At 35.7% G+C, this 27,778-nt stretch overlaps 1 protein-coding gene across 1 annotated transcript; it reads left to right on the forward strand.

The window, feature by feature from the left end:
• The first annotated feature begins 27 nt into the window (after nucleotides 1-27).
• Nucleotides 28-27,771, forward strand: LOC140141568 (xaa-Pro aminopeptidase 1-like). Its single transcript, XM_072163476.1, has 23 exons — nucleotides 28-365; nucleotides 3,476-3,564; nucleotides 4,767-4,883; nucleotides 5,836-5,899; nucleotides 9,212-9,319; nucleotides 11,096-11,191; nucleotides 13,307-13,465; nucleotides 13,979-14,092; nucleotides 15,329-15,410; nucleotides 16,362-16,447; nucleotides 17,042-17,172; nucleotides 18,114-18,200; nucleotides 18,374-18,439; nucleotides 18,712-18,782; nucleotides 19,342-19,419; nucleotides 19,920-19,991; nucleotides 21,556-21,616; nucleotides 22,079-22,148; nucleotides 22,972-23,076; nucleotides 23,631-23,702; nucleotides 24,882-24,958; nucleotides 25,701-25,799; nucleotides 26,371-27,771. The coding sequence occupies exons 1-23, from the start codon at nucleotides 329-331 to the stop codon at nucleotides 26,563-26,565; spliced, it is 2,136 nt and encodes a 711-aa protein (XP_072019577.1). The 5' UTR covers nucleotides 28-328; the 3' UTR covers nucleotides 26,566-27,771.
• The last annotated feature ends 7 nt before the right edge of the window (nucleotides 27,772-27,778 follow it).

Genomic DNA, 27,778 nt, shown 5'->3' on the forward strand with positions numbered 1-27,778 from the left:
GCCTCAAGCCGTACTTTCATGACTAAGCAGTAAGAGGCTATATTCGATTTCAGTCGACTGAACTCCAAGGTACGAGAAAAACCCTGGAAAAGAACCACACCCCTTACGACAACAGGATAAAGTTACAGGTTCTTCTCTATGCACTTGACTGCAAAAAGCATTAACGACGAAAATAGCCAACACAACAGTGTTGAACCACTGGTTAATTGAACTGGTTGTTGCTTCAAATGTATATGGCTGTATCTAGAAGTTCATTAGCAGAAGTTGGATTGCAAGTTTTATAGCCGAATTCTGCACCTTTTTATTGGAATTTTGTGCTGCAAACTTTATGATGTATCTCGGGATTAATATTTGGGTTATTTCAGGTAAGTCTACTGATATATACAGTTCTTTGCATTAATATTTTTTGTGATCTCATTATTTCATTATTTAAATCTATATAACACTTTGATGTTTTGCAAAAGTTCATTAACTACAAATCATATATTTTTAAAATGTGCTTGATTTATTGTTGTTAATGAGTTATGTACAGGCTGTATCAAAATGTTTGGTACCCATCAGTTTTTCGTGTTTATTGACAAGCCTGTTCTTCAATATGCAACATTGGATCCTCTTCAAATGCCGATGATTTATAGTTTTATAACCTTTTATAACATTCATCTATAAATAAGGTAGCTCCTACGTTGCATTTTGTCGTGGTAGTCTTGTCCACAATCACTGGAAACTGATGGGTACCAATCATTTTGACACACCCTGTACGTTTGACAAAAGTATTGTTGTTTCAGACCTCTTTACAACATAACTCAAGAACCACAGGACCTACAAAAGTATATCTGATATCGCAAGATGCTGTGAACTACCAAATCGCAACAGTTTAAAATATTTGCTAACCTTAAAGCCATGTTATAACATTTGCTGAGGAGAACGCCCTCAATTTTTTTAAATTCTGGTTTTTACACGATTGTAATGTATTTCAGTCAATAAAGATACTCTACAAAATTCAAGACTTTAGGTGCCGTAGTTTGTCAAAATCCGAGATTTTGAATAAAACGATGGAACCGGCGTTTACGATGGAAATATTAGTCGAACACGTGCACAGTACGTACACGGCGTGCGGGATACACACACACCCCAAGGATCGTACCGTATTACAATCGCGGGAGTAACATGCATGGGCGCTAGTAGTATATTCCAATTTTCTATGCTTACCTCACTTGTTCGACTCAAAATTAAAAGGGGACATATCTGACAGTAAAAGCTAACATTTTATGGAAAATAAATAGGCCTACTAATCTATTTTTACAGAAATGTTATAATATGGTATTATTCAGTTTCGTTTTCTTGTAACTTATTTGCTAATTTAACATAAGGCTGAGAAAGTAACGTTTCTCGTTCCCTATCTCCTCAATTTCTGGGATTTGTCATATTTTTCAGATTTAGATTTTAGGAAAACATTATGTAAAAATCAGTTTATTAGAGAACAAGGATCACTTTCTTATCTTTTTGTGGTACTCTATAAGGGGTTTATCCCTCAGAGTCTCACATTTGACAAAAAAAATAGTGCCTCCTCCTTTCCTGGAGCACTGATGAAAAAGCCCGAAAACTTCTTGCTAACTTTATATTGAAGGAAAAAACCTACCTCCCTCCCTTATCAATTTTACATGAAAATCATCTGGACGAGAACCAAAACATTGATATAGCCTAAAAGGTGTATATTCAAATATGATCCTGATTCCATTAGGGACGCACCATTAGATATTATCGGGGGGGCTAGGGAGTTGGGGTCAGGCAGATTTTTTTTTTTTTGCCGCTGCCTTTGGAGGCAATTTGGAGGCAAAAGGTGTCTTTTTTAAATTTTAATGTAGGCCTATACCTTATATACAGAGCTGGGTAGGGAAAAAAAATTGTACTCATCATTGAAGCCAAATTTTCTTTTTTTCACAGTGAGGCATTTGTTTTCTTCGAAAACTCCCTAGCCCCCCCGATAATATCTAATGGTGCGTCCCTTATTAACTCGCATAATGACCTATACAATGAACATAAGCTCATTGACCATGCTGACTTTCCGGTCTGACTCACTGAAAACATGGCATGAGGTCAGAAAATGGATTTTCATGTACATGTATTATTCATACACTGTAAAAAGTGCAGGAAACTGATTTGTATACATGTAGTAACCATGGTAACAACCCGAGTAACAATGTATAATTAACGGGATAATTGATCCCGTATCAAATATTGAATTTCCCATCAAACTATATGTGATGCGATCAAGCCAAATCAGTCGGAACTCGGAAATATTGATTTTGAGATATAGCCAAACAAATGAAACATTTCCTTTTGTTTCCTATTGTTTTGGAAACTCTTTAATTGCTTATATCTTTGGGATTGGTTGTTCAATTTTATTGGGTTTTCTGCAAAAACCAGCTTTGTTAATGCTTTTTCTAACCTATAAGAAACTGAAAATTTATTATTGCCGAGTTCCGACTGATTTTGCTTGATTGCATCACATATTTCGCTCCTCTCGGCTATAGCAAGCCATTGGGCCCATTACGTATTGCGGCAACGCGATGATTGCCCCCTTTTCGGCATTACATTCCAATGTAGCTCAATGTGTGACTGAGAGAACCCAATTTGCAAATCTAATACGGTAATGGTCTATACAATTCGAGCGCAGCGAGGAGAAAATTTTATCGTTCCGTTTTCCTAAAGATGTCAGTCCCCCTTTCGACCTGCCAAACATGCTTCGCCCCGTTTGCCCTGTCAAAAATTGTCTGCCCCCTCTTTTTGCAAGGTGAGTGTATATAGATGATTATTGTATAACCTTAATACGTTCTTTAATATTCATCACGTATTTCCTTGTGTTATAACCCCAGCCGCTTAAAATCTTACAAGGAAAACCACTGCATTGTTAGGGTTAAAGCCATAGGCCTATGTGATTTGCTCCACAGCGACGCCCTCAATTTTTCTCGAATTTTACTCTTTTGGACTCAACGATTTACAAAATGAAGTTTTGAAAATTGAATTTTTCAATCTTTGGGAGTGGTCCCTCAGATCATTATTTCACTTTTATTTTTTACTCTGCTCTGTGGACCGTGCCAGACATCATAAAAAGGACAAGTTTAAAAATATCTTCGTAGCTATCTTAAAAACCACTGAACCAATACTAGGTTTGTTTGTACTCATTTTAATGCATTTTTCATGCTGATTCCAAATATGGTCATGAAAATGTACTTTTCTGAAATATTTTAAATTTAAAAACAAAATTTGAAACTTGTCTGCAGTCAACACCCGCGTGGAGAGAAAGAGTGATATGAGCGCGCACAATCTTTCAATTGTTCTACATTTTCAGCACAGTGGCAGCTATTTCAACAAGCTTATATACAATCAAAACCAATTTCAGTGTAGAATATTTGCACCTTATGTTTTCTTTCACAGAATTTAATATATTTTCTAATATATTATTTTATTTCAGTTGTCCTTTTGTGGTTTGGACAGACCATGGGAAACAGTGTGCGAAATAAACGACAAGCCGATGTCCGCAATTGTGACGCAACACCGCCTGTGAGTAAATGCGCTATTCCAGTTGAAATTCATAACCCCCCTGCATGACCTTATTACATAAAATTAATCTTCTTTTTTGACACCTTATAAGCTAAAGTAAATTGAACGCTAAGTTTTTAAAAAGCCACGGAATTAGCGCGATTACATAAGATATCCTTTAAAGACGAATCTTTCTGCATTTTGCATCATTCAGGGTCTATACATGCGCAGAACCTAAACAGCCTAGATATATAATAACCATCGCAGCCATGATGAGCCTTCGAGTTTCGTACGAGTAGACCAGGGAAATGAGACAAACGAGCAGTACATTCCTTGTTCAGGAATTCCAAAATAGCTCAACTTTTCCACAATACAAGCATATTATGTGACACTGCGGGGACTCGAACGCATACCGCCACTCACTGGAGTCTATCCCAGGAAACTCAAAACGTTTTACAGAAAACGTTTAAATATCGGGTTTTATAAAGGGTATATAACGTTTTAATAATAACATTCAGGATTTGTTTTGAAAACTTGAGGCAAAACATTCTAACATAATGTTATTAAGTTTTGCCAAAAATATTTCGCAATCACGTTTTCACAACATTTTAAAAATATTGTTTTAGTGTAAAATGTTTTAAAATGTTTTCATGACCTTTATTATACCTCGACATTTAAATGCTACCAAAACGTTTTGATAAATTAAAAACGCGTTTATAACGTGTTAAAACATTTTTGTGTTACTGGGTTAACTTGACTTCAGTTATCTCTGTTATGTGTACAATGTCACCTGAATCACGATTAGGCCTATGTGTTAAAGGAGTATTTCGTGATCCTATCATCCTCTTTTTATGACATTTTTCAGTACATATCCACGAAAAAAGCATATTCCCAAAATTTCAGTTGATTCCGATTTTGCGTTTGCAAGTTATGCATGATTATGTGTATTACACTGCTCCATAGACAATACGTTGTAATTTCGTTCTGGTGCACCAGAACGAAATTCAAATTTCGCGATATCTTTGCTAAACGAATTAATCTGCAAGAAATATTTTGTACATACACGTTATGTAGCCAGAGTATTCCAGTGATATAAAAATCTCAACTTTTTTGAGAAAAGTGGGGGATGAGGCTGTGGATCACGAAGTGCCCCTTTAACAATATACCTTACCCTTGTTAGTAAAACATATATATAATTATACTTTCTTACTTTTCTTTTCCAGTATCTTCCGGATACGGTTACGGAGACAGGCGACCGTTTACAGGCATTACGCAGGCTAATGGCAGATAGGAGATACAATGTACAGGCGTATCTTATACCGGAAGTAGATGCGCACCATGTAAGATTTAATAATTAAATTACCAAATTTTAATATAGATAGTGATTTTTTGATGAACTTCATTTAAGGCACAATGCGACTTTATTTTCCCGACTTATACTAGTTTGAATGAAAACAGAGAGCATTTCAAACGTGATAAAGATTTGCATAGATTTTTTTCTCGAAACACGCTAATTATATGCAGCGATTGTAGTGTTGATCTGTCACGCTATAATGAGCCCGTTAGAATAGCCGGCGGGAATCGCCCTGAAAGAAGATATATCCCAAATGTGTTACTTTTAAAATGCCCTCTTCTTTATTTAAACTGGTGTAGCTTGAGGGAATAAAGTCGCCTTGTGCCGAATGAGGTATCAAAATACGCAGAACAAACTATAGATTACTTTATTTGGTAATTTAGGTTTAGTGTCTTTAAGATATTGCTTTTGTTTTTAGTGTGCGGATACTTTTTGTGCACAACATACACTCTAAAAAACATTTTACTCAACACTGAGTAAAAAGGACACAGCTCAACAGTTGAGCACAAAATTATTCAATATTGAGCTCATATTAGGTCACAACTCAACAAATGAGTAAAAAATTACTCAACATTGAATAATTTTTACTCATTTGTTGAGTTGTGACCTATATGAGCTCAATGTTGAGTAATTTTTTACTCAACTGTTGAGCTGTGACTTTTTACTCCGTGTTGAGTAAAATATTTGTTTGCAGTGTATTTGTTTGTATGACTATCTGTGCTTGGTTGGTGCTGTTGTCCTGTAGCACACACGATTTATTTCTCTTAACAAATATGCATGATTCGTCCGTTGCTTTCGGTGTCCTATTCAGAAAATATAATCAAAATAAGTGAAGAAAAACATTACACTATCCCATACAAGATATTGCTGCACCATTCTTAACCATCGGTCAAAATATGAATAAGTATTGATTATAATATTTAATTGATCAATTACAGAGTGAATATTTAGCAGAACATGACAGAAGAAGGACTTATATATCTGGTTTTACTGGCTCAGCAGGTAAAGTCTACTTTCTTGATTTCTTATTTTGGATTTTCAAAATGACTTTGTTATGTCAGAGCTTCCACCTCCACTACAGGCAGCAAACTACCAAATCTTTCCGCATTTGGTGTAAGCCTTGATAGTTCCGGTAAACATAAACTGGCCTCAATAAAAATTCCCTTTAAAAGGGAAGGCCAGCCTCAATGCAGAAGAGGTCTTCTTGTAAATAGTTTGGGTCACCGTGAAAGGCATTTTTAGGATCACGCTTACATCCATGTTACATGACAGTTCACCAAACCATCAATGGTGAGAACATGCACACTGAAACAGCAAAAAACATTAACTCCTATAACTCCTGTCAACTCTTTAATTCATTACTCCAAATTGTTCTGTATTTTTGTCTTTACTGCTTTTACCCATGCTTATTATTAAAATCAAGAAATACACTGCAGTTGTTAGTTAATTCGCTATGTTCCCAGCAAACAGAAAACGTTTTCGACATCATTCGCAAAAGGTTATAAAAGGTTGTCAGAAAACATTTAAATGTCGGGTTATATAAAGGGTATATTAAGAGTATAAAACGTGTTCATAACCTTAAAAAACATTTTTTGATAATCTACTGCCCAGCAAACAAAAATGTTTTACAGAAAACGTTGAAATGTCGAGTTATATAAAGGGTATAAAAACGTTTTAATAACATTCCAAAAACATTCAGAATGTTATTTTGGGATTGAAAAAATATTTTGCGAAAAATGTTTGCCCAAAATATTTGCAATAACATTTTAAAAACGTTTTCATGACCTTTATATAACCCGACATTTAAATGTTATTAAAAGGTTTTGAAAAAAACATTTTAAGAACATTTCTGTGTTTGCTGGGTTCAAATATTTTAACATAGTGTTATTTAAGTATTGACAAAATATTTGGCAAAAATGTTTGCAAAAATAATTTAAAATAACATTTTTTGAAAACATTAAAAAAATATTGTTGTAGTGTGTTTTTATACAAAACGTTTTAAAACGTTATCATGACCTTTATATAACCCGACATTTTAATGTTATTAAAACGTTTTTACCTAAACCAAAATCCAAAATATAACTTATTTAAAACGTTTTTAAAACGTTTTTGTGTTTGCTGGGTTAACTCAACTTACATGCACATTTTATTTTAAAATAATTTTATATTATTTCGCAATGTATAGTTTACTATAAAGTAGATAGTGGCAAGCACATGATAAAGGACTGATCATTCACTACAACACTGTATTTTTTGAATGTGTTGATTGTTAGTCCGAAACTCCTGCAAAGCTATGGACATGGCATCTAACCTACTCCATTCTGTAATAGTCTGCATTGTGTGTTTTCTCAGTCTTCAATCATTTTGTTGAATGTAATTTTATGAATCAAATAAAAAAGATAGAAATTGGCCTCACTTTAGTTATGTGTCATTTTACAGTATTTATAATTTATAAAGTAAGACAATAATTTATTTATTTTCTATAAGTGCATGTCAAAATATGGGATATATTGTTCAATATTATAGCTAGCCCTAAAAACTTTATTTTCAATCGGATTTTTCCGTTGAAAAGACAAAACTGATGTTAAAGATAGCAATAATATCATCAATAACATTTTGAGTCAATTTTATCCATAAAACGATACAGGATAGGATAGATAATTACTTTGACTTCAATGTGGTCCATATAATGAAGATTTTGATTCTACAACATTATTATTATTAGATCTGTTATCAACATATCAATTATGCACTCACAGGCAACCAAACATCATGCTATGCTCAGTAGTCCACTGATATGACCTCGTGATCATTCCCCGCTTTGACCATGTCATTTTTTGATATGCTGATTGCTGAACAAGTTTATGTTTATATGTGTGGGCCTAACCTATGATAACTTTTTAAGTCATAATTAATTCAAACATAACTTTGGCAATACTCAATCGTTTTCGTTCGTTAAAACGGCAAAACATACTTTCTTTTCCTTGCAAATCGAATTAGCAGACATCAAAAACATTTCCACCACGAGAAGTAAAAAAAATAATTCATACCAATAGAAGAAGGCTATAATCTTAGCTAATCTTTAGTGTACACAAACCCCATCTCAGAATTAGGTACCAGCCCTATGGGCTGGCGAAAACAAACTTCTAATTTTTCACAAGGTCATATCTTAAAATCCTGTCCATAAAAATGAACAAAAATTACACAGGATTACTTCAATACTCTACTTAAACACATGTTAGTAACCAAGCAGTTGTCCAACTGACACAACAGTAAAATGCACTGACACGGAACAGCTTCTGGGACCACATTCACAGGCGAATAATTGGATCCCATCAGCAAAGAAATCTGTGAGAATGCGTTTAAGATCCTTACACAGGTGATTATTTCCAAAGAGTAAGTGGAATAGTGTGGAACGGGGCTGCTTCTGCTTCACACACTTTCTTCAAGAAACAGGTCTTGTTCCACACTATTCCATTTACTCACAGATTTCTGGTGTTGGGTGCCAATTATTGGGCTGTGAATGTGTTCCAGGAAGCTGTTCCATGTCAGTGCATCTTCAACTATCTTGATCTGATCAAAATGTTGGGCGTCCGAAACATGGTAAGGAGCCATTTCGGCAAGTTGAAAATAAGCGTGGCTCTGTTCAGGTGACCGTAGCTCAAAAAATAAAATTTTCATTGAATTTCATACCGTTGTTAAGGAAATCACGTGGGGTAGACAACAAACTTATTTTCTTGTATTTTTTTTTACAAATATTTCAATAAGACGTTAATGAAGTGGTGTGCCCCTACATTCTATTTCCATCGCGGAAACAAAACTCGGTGTGGCAAAACAATGTTAACAAAATTAATGTGTTGACAGGAAGAAGTGAAAAACGAAACCAACGAACACACTAACGTTACCATTGGTTACTACAAGTTGCAGTGGCTGGCAGGGAGTTTTAAGCCTGACTCTTATTTCTACTGAGAATTTCAATGTTTTATGTTTATTTGTGCGTTTTTCCTTTCATGCTAACTTGCTACACTGCAAAAAATATTTTATTCAACATTGAGTAAAAAGGTCACACAACAGTTAAAGTAAAAAATTACTCAACATTGCGCTCATATAGGTCACAACTCAACAAATGAGTAAAAATTACTCATCATGAGCTCATGTTGAGTAATTTTTTACTCATTTGTTGAGTTGTGACCTATATGAGCTCATGAGTAATTTTTTACTCAAATATTTTACCCAACTGTTGAGTTGTGACCTTTTTACTTAATATTTTTGCAGTGTAAGCATTAATCATGCGTCTTTGATTTTGCTGCATAGGTCTTTCGGTGGTTACACCGAATGTTGCATTGCTATACACGGATGGGCGGTACTTCTTGCAGGCAGAACAGCAACTTGATTGTAATTGGGAACTCGTCAAATTCACAGGTAATGTTATTGTAAAATATAATTTTTATAAACACTCTAAGAATAAAGGTTCTAACTAGAACCTTTTTTGTCCTCTCAGAAGACCCCTCCCTCTTGAACCTCTAAAAATGTTCTTTAATTTTGGAGAACCCTTTAAGATCTAAAGAACCGAAAACGGTATTACATTTGGGGGCCATTTTCGACGGTTTTGGAACCATTTGTGGTTATTTTTAGAACCTCTAAGGGTTCTCCGGAGAGGACAGCTTTAGAACCTTTTCAGAACCTTTATTTCTAAGAGTACTTCCATTGACAATAATTTGATATGAGCAAGTTAGAATCTTTGGGTGAAAATGACCGCATATGGGTTACAACACACGATTTAGCATGCATGAGAGACCACAGAGGGGCCATTACAAGCATAAAACGGTGAGTTGCCCCCACTTTTAAAAAACGGCTCTAAGTATTTACCTAACATACACCATGAGTGCCGCTACCTAACATGGTCCTTGGGCTGTCCTGTATGTGGAACCTTAAATAGGAACAGAAAATGGTTCTGGAAAGGATATAATGAGCCATTTTAGATCTGAAAAGGGTTATAAAAAGAACCATTTTAGGTTCTTTCAATTTTCAAGAACGCTTTTCTCTTTAGGGTTCTAGACACAGGCCAGTCGAGATCCATTTTTCCAAGAATGTCCCATATTTCGTTTTTAGTGAAACTCATGCGGACGTCAAGATGTCAAATATTCATCTAAAAATGAAACGATGATCTATAATATTGCCGATGAGACAACAAAAGCATGAAGCACACCGAAAACAAAATACTATCTTAAGGGATCTCGAATGAGCGTTTTGAGCGTTTCGACAGTATTTTTTGTGGGACATGAGAGCACATCAGACATATCGAATTGCATTCTGAATAAGAAGAATGCCTTTCTGATATCAAATAATTTTAATTTTTTGAAATTTACGATATAATACAAATTTTATGACAGATTATTAAAATTTGATATTTTTCACATTTTTGATATATAACAGTCCTCGAAGTAAATTTGATAAATCTAATGATATATTCTTAAAGTGTATGTAGCTGGGAGGAAAAGCCGGCGATCAATTGAAAATTTTGATCTTTCATATTGAAGATATGGATTTTTTTCCAAAAAAGACCTAATTTTTTTTGGTGTTTTCGGAAAAATCTTTAATACGAAAGGTCAAAATTTTCAATTGATCGTCAGCTTTTCATCCTACCTACATACACTTTAAGTATAAATCATCAGATTTATAAAGTTTACTTCGAGTACTGTTAAATATCAAAAATATCAATTTTTATTCATTTGCCATAAAATGTGTATTACATTGTGAATTTCAAAAAATCAAAATTATTTGATATGAGAAGGACATTATTCGTATTCAGAATGCAATTCGATATGTCTGATGTGCTCTAATGTCCCACAATAAATACCGTCCAAACGTTCATACCCCAGCCCTTAATGTAAAGAGTAAATTTTAAGCCATTTCGCACTAAATAGAAGAGTACCTGCAATGGGCTATTCTAGTTGAAATCCATACACCCCCTATGGAAGACACGACCTTAATCTCCCATACAGGGAGTGTAGATTTCAAATGGAGTCACTCATTCTGGTAACTCCATTTGAAATTCACACTCCCTCTGTAGGTCCTTATTTCCATGGGGGTGTGTGGATTTCATCTGGAATAGTCCAATGAGTACTCCAAATTCTGGTGGTCTAATTCTGTCTGTACTTTAATTATTCAGATTGTTTCTTTTTTATATTTTCGCAGGGGATCCCAACTTTGCCGTCGGAGCAAGGGAGTGGCTTGCAGAAAATCTTAATAACGGAGCCAGGGTAGGCTTTGATCCTACGCTCATGTCAGTTGGTAAGGAAAATCTTAATAATGGTGCTAGAGTAGGCTTTGAGCTTACACTAAATACCTATCTATTGGTAAGGTATTTTTTAAGACATTAAGGTGAGATGCTGGTGGGGGTTACGGGGGAGAGCTGGCGCATAAGAACTAAAATAATTTATAAACCTATTCCATATTGCAACTGAGAGTATGCTCCACCTTATTCCAAATGGTTTGATATGCCAAGACAATTAAATGAGCGGACAAGCATACAAAACTACATTTTTTTTAAAGACGAAGGGCATGACGAATAACCATGCCCAAAGACAGCTACCAAGTAGCCATGTGTTTAACTTTCCCTACTCCATTCTTTCAATGCCGAACGACTGGCAAGAAGGGAGTAGGTACCATATTTAAAGCCTTTGGTATGGCACGGCCGGGATTCGAGCCCGCGACCTCCCGATCCTGAGGCGGACGCTCTAACCACTAGGCCACCACGCCGGTACAGCTTTATTATTCTGGCTTGTTACTTTTGTAAATTACTTACTATTTTATATCAGTATATTTTGTTGTGATTTTAGTTTGTTTTAATTTTAGCATTGTCTGATCTATGCAAGTTACCTTTTTGCGCGATAAGCACATTCGATACAAAATTGCGCGATTAAAGCATATGTAATACAAAAGCCGAATTAATCAGTGTTTGGCATTATCACAGATGACACATTTTGTAATGTAACCCTTAAATCCATTAGCCCCGACTGGTGCAGTTTGTTTTAACGCTGTATGATACCTAATGAATTAGTAATAATGTGATCACCATGCCACTATAACTACTCCCTATTCCAGAAAAATAAAGAACTAATTTTTTTGAATAAAAAAATATTATCCTGTTTTGCCAAATAAAACATAGTTAAATCCTAATCCTTTAGTTAGTCCTAACTGGCAATAAAAGTCAAGTTTCAATATTTAGCCAATTTTTGGAAACATGCGTTTTTATGGTGTTTTTCGTATGTAGTGACAATCAAGCCCAAAGACTTGTACTAAGACTAATTTCGGTTTATGCATTCTAAATTTTGGAAAAGGCATGTTTCATTCTTAAAACCAACCATTCAATTAAAGTAATACAAACAAGTGAAAATTAAAGCAAAATTTCAGCATATACTCAAGATTTTGAATGCTTAGACTTGTTCCAAGTCTGTGGTTTTTGTGAATCGATTGTCAGAAAACATGCCGAAAATGCATGTTTTTGGCTCTTTTTTCAAGAAATTAGTAAAATAGTGAACTTTTTCTTTTACATGTATCTCCAGTTCGGACTAAATGAATGATTAGGATTGAGCTATGTTTCATTTGGCAGAACTTGATAATATTTTTTGAATTCCAAAAAATGAGTGCTGTAATTCAATTAATCAAGTGAAATGATTCAGGTCTATACGTAATGGGCTATTCGGTTAAAAAATGCACACCACACCTGTGGCACATTAGCCAACTCTAATTGAAACTCCCTCTGTGGAAGATTCAGGTTGAGTATTTCTCAAAGTGTGTGTGAATTTCAAACAGAGCTGCCTAATTTGTTCATTCCATTTGAAATACATTCTCCCTCTGTGGAAGATATTTAGAAAATCTTCCACAGTGGTAGTGTGGATTTTAACAAACATCTCAAAAAAAGTAACTAACCCCCTTAAATAATGGTCATTGTATTACAAATCTGTAAAATGCGTTGGAAGAAAAATTTATTTCTGCGTATTTCGACACCTCATTTGTAGCAATTGTCTAAATATTGACGTCACAGCGTTCATTTAAATCAATGTAATCCAAGATTTGAAATTTGCAGCGAATTCTATTGATTTGTATTCAGTATAATGGAAGGAAATCTCTGTAATGATATCTGAGTGTTTTTGTATTGTAAGTGCAACTTTCAAATCTGGACCTCACTTCATTAAATTGGGCTATCGTATTAATGAGGTGTCAAAATGCGCAGAAATAAATTCTGCTTCCAACGCATTTTACAGATTTCTAATACAATAGCCCGTTTTTGAATAATGGCCAGTATTTACTTTTTTCGAGATGTTTATATATTATTTGAATAAAATAAACATCGTTTAAAAAGGACATAATTTCATTTGCCATAATCATTAATCTTATCAACAGGAGACTACGAAGGTTATAAAAAGACATTTGATGATCTTGTTGGAAAGCGAATTACTCTGGTACCCATTGCAGATGGTAACCTAATAGATTTAATATGGGATATGCAACCTAGCTATCCTAACACAACGATGCTTATACTGGATGCTAATAAATACACAGGTAGGTGAACGTCATAATATGAACCATGATCTTTACTCGTCTTTCGGTGAGGACGATAATGTTGTCAATTTCATAATAGCATACTATAAAAGTTAACGCTTTGAATATTTACAATTGCCGTACCGTTGCTTAAAGGCTTATGCAGTGATCCCAGCAAAGTGTAAACAAATAAAATTGCTAACAAATGAAGGATAAGTCATTAAAATTGTCATTAGGTATTTTTGAAACGAAAAATTTGGCAAAAAAACAACAACGAGGAAGACTAGTAGGCTATGTTAGCACATCTATGACACTATCATCTGAATTTTGATGATTTGTACGATCCACCGGTTGAGCAAATAACTGAAGGCCTTTAAATGTAGTTGAATCCGAGTCGACCCCTTTTATATACAGTTTTAACAACAAAATACCCTAACCTAGAAAATCGTTCCGCTATTTCTAAAAGAAAATCTTCATTCCAGAAATATTGCCAGGCATATAATTATAATAATGATGTACTTTTCTTCCTGATAGGAGAAACATGGCAACAAAAAATCTGGGAATTCGAAGGCGAAGAAAGTTTGCGTGGCAAGATGGCTGCCGAAGGAGCAGACGCGATAGTTCTATCGAAATTAGACGAAATCGCATGTGAGTTCTTTTATTTATAACAACTAGTTCACCCGTAGCTGTGAGAGTATAATAGTGATGCTATTTGATCCCTGACTACCCTTTTGACTTTTTGACATGTTCCCGTCATATTGAGGATTCTTTTTACCACTTTTAAGCCCAATTGGGCATACTAATCCCATATGTCCTTCGCCCTTGGTTTGATTTTGTTCATACTCCCGTGATATGGAGAATTACTTTCACCAAGTTTAAGCCAAATCAGACGAAGTTTAAAATGTAGCGCCTGGATGACCTTTGACCTCTGATGACTTCGATTATATTTTTATGTGTTCCCCTCGTATCAAGGATTCCACCCACCAAGTTTGAGCCCGATCGGACAAAGTTTGAAATTTGACCCCTCCGTAATGACCTTTGACCTCGGCTGACCTGGATTTTATTTCGGGCATATATTCCCCTTGTATCTAGGATCCCACCCACCAAGTTTGAGCCCGATCGGATAAAGTTTGAAATTTGAACCCCTCCGTGATGACCTTTGACCTCGGCTGATCGCAATTTTATTTCGGGCATAAATTCCCCTCCTATCAAGGATTCCACCCACCAAGTTTGAGCCTGATCGGACAAAGTTTGAAATTTTGACCTTTGACCTTGACCTCCGATGACCTCAAAAACCACCCGGTCAACATGCTTTTCCCGATACCTATCCATATCCGATATATCGGATCGATGCGTCGCAGCGCGGCGAAACGCATAGCCGGACAGACAGACACACAGACACACTTCGCTGGTTATTTTAGTATAGTAGATATCAGATACGTGTATGGAAAACATGATCTCACATGTAGCTTTATTTTTCAAAATATACATGATATAAAATGTGGTTTTCGCTACTTATTGGTGATCAAAGGGGCATTTCGTGATCCACAGAATCATCCCCCCCCACTTTTCTCAAAAAAGATTTTTATACCACCTCTGGCTACATAATGTTTATGAAAAAAAATTCTTGCAGAAATTTAGTAAAAACATCGTGAAATTTGAATTACGTTCTGGGGTACCAGAACGAAGTTATAAAACATTGTCTATGGAGCAATATAATCATCGCAAACTCGAAATGAACTGAAATTTTGGGAAAAGAGTTTTCTCAAAAAGATTATTCATAAAAAGAGGATGATAGGATCATGAAACACTCCTTTAATAGTTATGCAACACATTTAAAAAACAAAATACATTTTTCTATCTATTGTCGTTTATTACCTCCAGGGCTGTATAACATGCGTGGTCAGGATATCCCATACAATCCGATGTTTGTATCATACACCATCATTACAACAGATAGTATAAGGTATGACAGATAAATAAAGGGCCAATACAGATCACTGCGTACAATGGAACCCATAGTGATTGCACAAAACGTTTTGATCAATAGCATCAAACGCTTTACAGTACGTGAATATACCAGCAGTATATACAGTGGCGTACCGTGGCCGCCCCAACCCCGGGGGGCTGAAGAAGAAACAATTTTGCCGCCCCTTCTTTAACAGCCCGAAAAGGTTGACCCAATTTTTTTCACGGTCGTTTGAAAAAGTGAAGAAAAAAAAAAAAAAAAAAGATTTTAAGCGCTAGCGCCCTACAAGCAACCTTTTTTCAATTTTTTTTATACTTTTTCAATGTTTTGCGCCCTTTTTTATTTGCTAATTCGTTTTGCCGCCATATTCATTTTTGCCGCCCCTGTTTTTGCCGCCCCTTCTTCTTCCGCCGCCCCTTCGTTTTTGCCACCCCCTACTTTGCCGCGTTTTTGCCGCCTTCAAAGCCCTCCCCCCCAAAATACGCGCATGATATACTGCACAAATATCTATATACTTTACAAAAATCAAAATACGTAAAATGCATCATGGAAACCATACCGTACTGTCCTTTATACAATTATGTCATATCTAGTAAAAATACAACCTTTTATTACAAACTGGCTATTCCAGTTGAAAATCATACCCTCTCTATAGAAGACGAAGACAGTGAGTGTGAATTCGAAATGGGGTGAAATGAATGGGTGACTCCATTTGGAATCTACACCCCCTGTTTGCGAAATTAACTGGAATAGCACATTAACAAATGCATTCTAGATTGTTTGAGAAGCATGGAAGCATGGATTGATAAATATTCCATTTAAAAGGGAAAGCTAGCCTCAATGTAGAAGATGTCTTGTAATAGGTCACGACATTCACAATATATTCATCAGTCTACATTATACACGGCTAAATTAATTAGAAACTATTTCACTATTTTTGAATTTCAGGCTATATTTGTTTGATAGAGAAGGACGTCTTACAGATGAAGTTAGGACTCATTTGAATATTGGCAACTCGTCATGTTCAACAGATGGTGAGTAAAATGGGTTATTCCAGTTTAGAAGACATTGCCTCAATCGACAATCTTCGACATAGGGAGTATGAATTTCAAATGGGGTTATACCTGAATGGGTGGCTCTATACCTTGATAACCCCGAAGTGCAATAATAGGTCAATGTCATTAAACATCGCTACAGGAAGCAACTTTGCATTAGGGTCAGTCAAATTTTCTGAAAAGTTCCCAGGTGACCCTCTCAGATTTTGATGAAATTCCATCAGAATAATCTTTTGTGGCCACAATGAACCCATACAAAAATTTGGCCTCATAGGCCATGTCGTTTTTGAGAAATGGCCCTTTGAAGTTTGGCCCGGACCCCCTTTTTGGCCCTCGCGAGTGTCATTGGTGATTTTTACCAACTTTGGTAGCTCATAACTTCTTGTTCTAAACAGTTCTTATAACTTTAAAAGTAAAGCAGATATCTGACATTTAGAGCCAGATTCTGAAAATATGACATAAGGTTAGCTAGAATGCAACTTCTGAACAAGAAGTTATGAGCTGTGATGATAACATGAAATGTAATGAAACACTGTGAAAGACATTACGCCATCTTTTGATAACAACTTACAGAAACCCTCGCAGCTGAATGTGTGGCTGTATTACCTTACGAGAGGTTCTTAACAGATTTAGGAAGTTTAAGAGCCAACAAGATCTGGATAAGTGACGAATCGAGCTACGCCATCTACGATAGGGTACCGCCGGTAAGTAGCCCAATACGCGCCAAAATCAAATGTACTACAAAAATTACACTAGGATCCACAACATGCTCATCTATCAGGCACCAGTTCTTTAACCCCAATACACTTGTACATTAATTGAACTTGAGTGTCAACTTTTTCACTATGATTGTTTAATTGGGGTTATTAAACTATGCCATTGGGATGAGGCCACTGTAGCCCATAGTATTAAATGTGCCAATTCTTAATTTTGCATAATGTCGAACAACGATGTACTTAACATGTGCTGAACGATTTAGGGATAGAAAAAATTGCTGTAGTAGGCCTATACCGCCATTCAGTGTACTATACACCGTCGTAGTATAAACCCGTGAAGTACCAAATACGATTCGCTAAGCGCGGGTAGCGATCATGGTAAATTACTGGTATTTGACCTTTGCACCAGTAAAATATCGATAACTTCGTAGTCATATAATAGTTGGTTTATAGTTGGATGATATCCGTCAATATGCGGTGATCACATACAATATGCTTCGACTATATATCAAAAATACGTATTTATAAATACGCACGTGACCACCTCCGTGCTGCCATAACAGCTTGTAGACAGTAAGTCTCGAAGTGACCTTCTACAAAGCGGGTGGTCTTCCGGTACATTTGAATGCAAATTCAAATGCAAAAATGTTGTTTTTGATAACATATTACTAATTCAGAATATGTGTAATATTAATTTTTGCTATTAATTCTGATGATATTTATCTGAAGAGTTCTTATCCTTTTCAATGGCATGATGATTTGGTCACGTATTCATAAATATAGTCGAAGGTAACAAATGACACGAAATAGCTCAATAATATTTGACTTGATGCACTTTTACCTGTGATTGCCTTGCACAACAGCAAAAGTTTCATAGCATGTGAAACCTCTATGTAAATGAAATCATTGTTTTATGTTTTCGTTAACAGACGAAAGCTATCATCAAATCGTCACCAGTTCTTCTTATGAAAGCCGTGAAGAGTCTTAAAGAAAGAGAAGGCATGCGATCTGCTCAAGTACGTATGTTATAAAATAAACCCGTTCCCGAAAGCTTGAATTGCTGAGATGTATAATAATTATTGTAAAAATTGAGCAATCGATGGGCTTTAAAATGACATAAAATTTGAATCCATTAGCATTGACTTGTTCACCGTAACACAGATTCCGTTGTTTTTGATTTCTACGACAGATTAAAGATTCCGTTGTTCTCTGTGAGCTTGGTGCATGGCTTGAGGAAATGGTGAATTCACTTGAGGTATGTTTAACTACAGATAAATTACACAAAAATTAGTACAAATATCAAAACAAGACTCTTTATGCATATTTTTACGTCAAATGTTATCAAGACAGTAGGCCTACGTTAGACATTGATCTATTTATTATACTGGTTGAAGCTCTGTAAATCCTTGACTCACGCGTCACAGGAACTTCGTGTGCTACATGGTAAAGCATTCCGTGTTCCACAGAGTATGGAAGAAACGATCTTGTGTGACAAATCATAATACCATTATATTGTTATCTTATCAGGATCCAATGGTTGGTGATATTAGCATTCTTAACGAGACAACAGTAGAAGAGAAAGCCACCGAACTTCGCAAGTAAGCCTACTTTACTAAAAGTAACTTGAATTGGGATCGCTGGAAAAAGCTAGATACCTAACATCCAAAATAATGAAATCGAGGTCGAATGTTGTGATTCAACATTCTTAGCAATCGTTATCAGCTGTATAATCTTTACGTTACCTAATTATGTAGTTTTAAATGCAACAAAATATCATCAGTTTATAAAAAAATATGGTGATACTGTTTTGAATCGCAAGGAAAATGCGCGTGCTTTATAAGTAAACGTGCATTAATGATAACAGTATTTTTTTTTCATTATTGGTGCAATTGGAATTTCCTAGAATAGTACAAAAATCTGTTAAAGTGCTGAACATGTCAGGAACTGATTTCTATTTAATTCTAAAATGGCCCATTATTTTCGCGGTTAGGCTTGTCTTGTCTATTGGATTTGTTATTTGATTTGTATTGTTTTTGTGTAACCTTTTGTCCTCTCGATCATTTCCCCAATATTATTGTTTTTGTATTTGTATGATAATGTATTTTGATGTTATGGTGTTGGAATAAAGTTGAATGAAAGATTGATTTTCTGTTGCAGACAACAAGATCTTTATCAAGATCTTAGCTTTCAAGCAATTTCTGCTTTTGGTCCGAATGGAGCAGTCATACACTATAGGTAAGTAAAGTACCGAACATGTTTAGATTGGAAGAGTTTGGTGTCGTCATACGTCTGAAAATACAACAGTAACGACAATAAGTCATACATCTTGGTGATTTATGTGCATTACAATGTGTTACTAGTAAACTTCAACAATATTTATCCACTGAGCATGCTGAGATATAGCAGAATCATTTCGCTGGCACAAGTGCGCTATCTTAGCGCAGCTCCTCTCAGCAATTGTCTTGGGTGATGTGTTGGCGAACTGAAGCGCCTTGTGCATGTACAGCACTTTGGCGTTGCAGGGATTCGAACCCGAGACAACAAGCTTCCTCGTGATTGAGTCAACCTATTGCGCTAACGTAAAACAATTAGTAAAACGGCATTAAAATGACGGTGTATATTATATGAAGCATATTCTTATTCCAGATATTTTGGAGAGAATTCAATAACGAGAACAAAATTCAGCTAACAAAATAATCAACTATGTATTTTGTGTCATGTGTCACTCATTCTAGATCATCTAATGCAACCAACCGTGCCATAAATAAAGATGGGGTATTTCTGTTTGACTCCGGAACACAATATTTGTAAGTACGCCTACTTGCATAAGCTTGTAGTGCTCTCGTTAGACTTCATTAGGTTTTACTGCCTAAACAGATTTGATCATGTCTCACCTTCTTTTTTTTGCCAAATCGACGGCTATAGAGAGGGATCAACATTTAACCTGCAAAACTCACCTCCTGGGAACTAAATACCACACAAGTTCATTTTATGTAACGCATTGACCCATGTGTGTCATAATCATGCCTCTAGCTATAATGACAGCCTGGTGATCTGGTCAATTCATTGAGTAACTCACTACGTCAGGAGAGAGCACAATATTTGATCAATTCTCTTTAGGTAGTGAAACGTAATGTATCGTTGTTTTTTATCAATGTGGTGTCGTCGACCTGTAATGACCTTCGACTCTCCTTAGGTTTTGTTCCCACAATGTAGCATGATAGATCTTTATGTTCCATGTTTGATGCTTTGGGATTCTGGGCGATCTTGTCATCCTTCTGTGAACAAAGTACTAGTGATGCAATGTGCATGGTAAAGTTATGCAACAATTCTCACGAATGCTAAAATGTTGTTAGTTAAAGTGACTGTGAAGTGACACCATAACAATCAACTGATGTAATTGGAAAGACAACATGGATGAAAGCTTTCTCTCTCTTTTAGCAATCAAATGCTGTGATAAATAAGAATCATAACACATAATGGCAACTGAATTACAAGTTGCTTGTAACAAATTAAATCACGATCATGTATTTTGATTATCATGTTTGACTCATGTGAACATGGTACTTGTATAATTGAATATATGAATACAAAAGCCACCCAAGTCCATACTTTGGCCAAATTGAGTTAAGCATGGGAAAGTGTTGCTATACATAGGCCTGTCATATGTTTGAAAGAACAACTCAAATTCATCCTCTGTGTCTATTGAGCATGTGAAAAATAGCATGTATGAAAGAATCAACCCAAGTCCATGATTTGAGTCTGGTAACACATTGATTGAAATCCAGTATGTATAAAAGTCCACTTGTAACATCTTCATTGCTGGAGAGTGAAAAAAAAAAAAAATGGGTTTAATCAAGGAAAGTGTGTGGTTTATATTACATGGCAGAATGCTTATCAACATTATACATAACTGTGTGCTTTATTTTGTATTATCTTACTAGTGGTAATATCATTCCAACATTATTGTCTTTGTATATGATTCAAAAAACCACCCAAGTCCAGAATTTAAAATGAACCCCACGAAGTCCCTGAAATGCTAATCCTCATACCTAATACAGTTTAACCCACCCATTTGCACGTACAACTTACCATATTGACCAGGTAAATCTAACTGAAGGAATTAAAATGATACACAGGTTTTTTTCTCAAAATCACTTCCCATGGACTTGGGTGGGTTTTAGATTCATGTATTCAATTATATAAGTACGAGAGGTGTATGATTTCGGTATTTTTTGAAACATTTCTTTTTCTTTTTCAAAGTATAGAGTCTTCGATCAACATTGACCTTCCACATGGTTTAATCGTGAAGTCTATTGTCGCAATGTATTGAACAATCTTGATTTCGTTCTTCGTTTCTCCTTATTTTAGAGATGGAACGACAGATATAACAAGGTCTTACCATTTTGGCAAACCTACAAAACTTATGAAGGTAAAAGAATGATATTGTGTCTGTAACGACGTCATTTGTAACTAGTCAATCTACTCTGAAGTACAAAGTACACACATTGTGCCGACTTTGAAGGCACGCATACCTGCAGCAGAGACGCAGCAGAGACGAAGCACTACTGTTCACGCGCTGTATACGCGCGCGTTGTCACTTTGTACTTCAGAGTGGACAAACTGTAGTCTACTGGCTTCTACCAGTAGACATGGTAGAAGCCAAGTCTACTGCGTCTTGTAGCGTAACGTGTTACGCATTACGTGATGTACATTTACGTATTCACTGGGAGTTTTTGGCGGGATTTCTAGCACGTCGAATTAGCATCCTGTACGAAATCCATGTTTGTCGGGATTCAAGTTACTTTCTGTACTTGGAGTAATAGTCGAATCCATGTCAATATTCACAATATGTACGATGATTACAACCACCGTATTTGTTTTCATTTGATAGGAAGCATACACTCGAGTCTTGATGGGCCGAATTGATGTAGCTCAGTCCATTTGGCGTACAGGAGTGTACGGTAAATATATCAAAGCTATTGTACAACTAATGAATGTTAAGACTTGCGAGTGCCAATGATAAGAATATTTTCATGAGGTGAAAGATGAAGTATTCCATTTAACAAGGTTGTATTTACTTGTCATATAACATAGGTAGATACTTTAAGCTTAATACTAAAAGGTAAGTCCGAGCTTTTTTGTCCAAACAAAACTCGAGGCCTTGTGCATAATTTCCACATTCAGAAGATTAAACATGTCGTATCCTGCATTGTGGCCTAATGTCGCGGGTTTAAGCTTGTCATCATTTTCACTTGGCGTAGAACGCGGCGAGGCACTCCCAATCTTGAGTTGACCAGAGAAGACTTCAATTATTAACTTTTGCACCACTACTGGCTAACATAAATTTCCCAGAGTTCCATGTTTTTTTACCATTCTAGAATTATCATCCCTATATGGTATATTACATCATTTCTAAAAATAGCTCATTACCTCAACACAAACCAATCAGAATCATTCACCTATGTACATGTTTACTGTAATAGCGCTACCACTTAATTGTCTAGAAACTTTTGCGGTAATCATGATCATTCTAGTGGTTTACATTATGTATGATCGTTTTCTAGCATCTTCCATTGAGTTTCCAGAATGTTCCAAATAGAGATAAATATCAGATCATGTGAAACCTTATGTCTAATGACAAAATATTAAAAAAAACTTTAATAAATATTATGGAATATTTTGGGGGCACATAACACTAATGATACTAAAGGAAACGTTAATTCAAAAGGTCATAGCCCAAATGTCCAACATCTCATAACATCATTGTTATATTTACTGTTGCAGGTCGTGATTTAGATGCTATTGCTCGTAACCCATTATGGCAGGCTGGTCTGGGTTATCTCCACGGTACAGGACATGGAATTGGACATTTCCTTGCTGTTCACGAAGGTAACAATTCCTAAAATGCTACTGTGCAGTACACAAACTAACATTGTTCAGAAAATAACAACAACAGCAATAATAATAATAATAATAATAATAATAATAATAATAATAATAATAATAATAATAATAATAAAAACAAACAAACAATAATAACTAGGAGCAACTTGTGTTCAGAGAGCACGACCCTTAGCCACAAGCCTAGTTAATGCCACATGTAAATGCCACTTCAAGTTACATACCGGAAAATAATGACCTATAAATGACCTTTGGACCCAAGTCCGTGAAAACACCATATATACATTGGCTAATGTTAATGCAACTGTGCAAGTGGCGTGAGTGTTCTATATTTTTCTGTGTGTGGTTTTTTTTTGTGGGGTGGGGTGGGGGTGTTGGGTGTGGTAGTAGAGACAATTTGAGGTATTTTAGACTATAATAATCGTGTCTATAATAATTTTGTATGGAAATGTAAGTATGGTAAAGTAAGTCATTTAATTGAAGCATGGTTATAAAATATGTGAAAGTAAACGTTGATACATGTATTGTTATGACATTTTCAGGTCCAGCCCGTCTACGCATTGGTTACGCAGATTGGCATGAACCATATGAGATTGGCATGTTTACATCAGACGGTAGGACTATAATGAAAGACAGAGATAAAAAGAATTTATCGCGTCTGACGTCATCTGTCAACCAAACTCGAGCACGGTTTGTTTACAAGTGTCGTGATGATGACTTGCGGCGGTATAACCGGGCGCCTTATTGTTAATTTTGCACCTTCAAACATACAAACCATCTCAAAAGTCCTTATAGTAGGAAACTTTCTTTCGCGAAGGCACCATGTCAACAATGCCTAGAAAAGCTGCTTTTTGCATGGTAAAAGTACGTAATTTTTCGCCATTTTCTTCTGCTATTCCTTTTCTCCGATCGGCACCAGATAAATCGGCCTTCCTTTTACACGCTATTAACCTGTGTAAACAAATCAAGGATCGTAATTGACAGTGACATCAGACGCGATAAATTCTTTTTATCACTGTCTTTTTATATGACTTTAGTATCTCACAGTGTTCAAGTCAAGATTTTTCATAATTATAACTAGGAATGATATCATATAATTGTTTACTGTCATGGACGTTGCGCCATTGGACGTCGATTTCAATATCCACTGACGGCAACAATGAAAATATGCTTTCATTGAAATTGAATCTGATGTGATTCCCACATTCTTGCGAAAAAGAACTAATCAATGTTGGTTACAAGGGCATTAATTATGCGCCCTGGTGGGAGGATGAAGTGGGGGATAAGACATTTTGGCGAGCCGGGGAACCGATTTTTGCACACATTCATGGGGCACCCTTTACTTAAAACACTCTAAAAAGGTTTAGGAAAACGCTTTAATATGTAAATTTTCCTGCAACATAGCAACTAGCAACATAATACCATTTAAGTTTTGCAAATTGGGACCTCCAAAATTTGGCATGTGCAAAGGGAGGAGGCGCAAAAATTTGTTGGCACGCCGAGAAGGGGGGGGGGGGGCAAGCCAATTTGGCGGGCTGTTTGGAAATTTTACCCCCGGGCTCATAATTATTGCACAGCCCCTTAGTATTTTAACATATATGTTACCATTATACCAACCCATTTAGATCGTTGTCTCAATATATAATCATTATGCACACTCCACGTATTGGCCGTAATTGGTTTAAATTTTCAAGATTAAATACATTACAAAATAATTTTCTTATAACGTAGTAATAAAATTGTTTTACACGCACCTCCTAACAACATCTATGTCAAATATTAACCAATTATAGAGCCCGGATACTATGCTGATGGAGAATTCGGAGTACGTATAGAAGACATCGTGGAAGTTGTGGAGGCAGAAACAATGGTAAGTCTTGCTCTTGCTGTTAAAATGCTATAGAATTTAAAACTATGTTCTAGGTATGTATAACAAATAATTGAATATATGAATACAAAACCCACCCAAGTCCATACTGTGGCCAAATTGAGTTAAGCATGGGAAATTGTTGCTATACATAGGCCTGTCATATGTATGAAAAAACAACTCAAATTCATCCTTTGTGTCTATTGAGCATGTGAAAAATAGCATGTATGAAAGAACCACCCAGGTCCATGATTTGAGTCTTGTAACACATTGATTGAAATCCAGTATGTATAAAAGTCCGCTTGTAACACATTCATTGCTGGAGAGTGACTTTTGAGAAAAAAATGGGTTTAATAAACATCAACATTATACTTTATTTTGTATTATCTTACTAGTGGTAATCTCATTCCAACATTGTTGTCTTTGTATATGATTAAAAAAAACCACCCAAGTCCAGTATTTAAAATAACCCCCCACGAAGTCCTTGAAATGCTAATCGTCATACCTAATACAGTTTAACCCACTCATTTGCATGTAAAACTTACCATATTGACCAGGTAAATCTAATTGAAGGAATTAAAATGATGCACAGGTTTTTTTTTCAAAATCACTTCATATGGACTTAGGTGGGTTTTGTATTTATGTATTTTAATTGACAAATCAAGACTGATATGGAGAATTTATGTACATGACGTACATGATTCACAATAACAACATTTGACCACGCCCTTTTTTCTACTTGCAGTATAAATTTAATAACTGGACATACATGACGTTTGAAATGATCACCGCTGTACCGCTTGAACCAAACTTGATTGACTTCTCGCTTATGAGCCCCAAACAGGTAGGCGAACTGTAACGGTTGTCAAATTAGATACTTGACAATGTACATTACACTTGAAATATTAGAATGGGTATAATAGAAGAGCGAATTAAAAAGACTAGTTTGCGTCTGACGTCAGGGCAAAGGCACGGCGTGATTGGTTGCTGACCTACGCTGTACGGCATTTTTGGTCTAGTTGACAAAATGTCATACGCAAACTATTCTTAAATTTTAACGTTTAAGTGTTTCAAAGTTAAGGGTTGATGCGATCTTCGCTGTTCCGGTCCAGATAATGGTTAAGGCGGTGTCACTTATTCTTAAGGTGTAGTAACACTTTCAAACTATAGCGGCTGTCAAGTGTTCTTGTTCTTGTACTTACGACCATTGGGCGAGTTACCTACAAGAGTTCAGCGCTCCGCCCTATCTGCGACTGATTGTCGCGTCCATTAATGGCAAAATGGGCCAATGATAATTAACGTGTACCCGCGTGTCGTTGTTTAAGAATGAAAAACTATAAAAGTTGCTCGTCGTAGGTAAATTTGCCATCGATATCATCGTTACCATCTAATAATGGCTAACATTTCTTTTACAGCTTGATCACTACAATGCTTACAATAAGCGAGTCCGTGATCTGATGGGACCACGTGTGAGTGAGAAGGCTCGTAAATGGATGGAAAGTAAGACCAAACCTCGCAAATATAAATTCACCTTGAATGATTCTACTCATCTAACTACTGGAATATCGGCGTTATTACTCAGCCTTGTAGCGTCTGGTTTTCTAAAGTAGAGTAGGTGTAAGATTAACAAAATATGTAGTAAGATTAGTTAGTGCAATTATGTCTGTGTATCCTTTATTGAATGTTTCATATCAAACTTATTTGTAAAATTTGTTTTGTTATTTATGTTAATACGCTTAGTTTCTTTGGTACATAGTGTAGGCATACGTATACCGCTCCGAAATGTAACTAAACTTATTCTAAACCGTCCATAAACGAGCACCATCATACTATTAGCTTTGATATCATGATGCTAGGCTTAAGATTGATGTTAATTATGTGAAGAAAAGGCATATAACTTTTTATAGGATTTTAATGATTAGCTCTTTACTAGCTTTAGTACAGCTTCTGTAAGCAGCAGCATTGAAACAAGACGGATAACTATAGACACAAAAACGAGATCAGATATTTAGAAACCAAGGTATGTCATGGTATAAATAATTAATTGCAATGTTATTCTTTTTTTCAAATTTACGCACAGTATGTATTCTTGCCTCAAAGTTATGAATGCTCAACAGGGTATTACCTTTTCGAGCATGAGCATGAGCAGCAAAACAAAAAGAAGTAACAATTTCTTAGTAGTAGAATATTTTATGTGAGGAAATGGAATATATTAATGAACTTTGATTTCTAGTCTGTACTCTTACATAATTTGTCATACATGGTGATGTACAGGTCTGTAAGCTTACATTGAGTTTAGTTAAAGCAATAATGTGTGATTTGCCCTCAATTTTTATTTGAATTTCTACTTTTTGCACCATTGTAACACCAAAAACCTGTGAAGATTAAGTCTAAAGTATTAAGTTACAGTCAAATTTAAGAGTTTTTTTTAATTTAAACCGGGGATTCCCGGTTTTATTCGAAAATTCCCCTATAGACCGCCACAGTTAACCGGCTAAGTGATTACCCGTCGTTTTATCTCATTATTTTTCTTAAAATGAGCAGAAAACGTTCGTTGGCAAAGAATAACAAAATTAAAATTTGACCGAAATCATACATTATGGCTTTAAGCAAATAGCGTGATCAGTCAGTTTAAAATCGTTTAAACTTCTTAAATGCAAATTTAATAACCCAGCCCAGTCACTATGATTTACCATTTCAGTTTTAGTGGTAATGAGGTGATGTTAAAGTTGTCAACCGTCGATGGATTGTTTGGGATAAACCGTAATTATGTTATTTACACAATGAACAATAAATTAATGTTATGAATTGTCTTACTCTGCT

The sequence above is a fragment of the Amphiura filiformis genome, chromosome 19 (genome assembly GCF_039555335.1).
Source record: "Amphiura filiformis chromosome 19, Afil_fr2py, whole genome shotgun sequence".
Lineage (NCBI taxonomy): Eukaryota > Metazoa > Echinodermata > Ophiuroidea > Amphilepidida > Amphiuridae > Amphiura > Amphiura filiformis.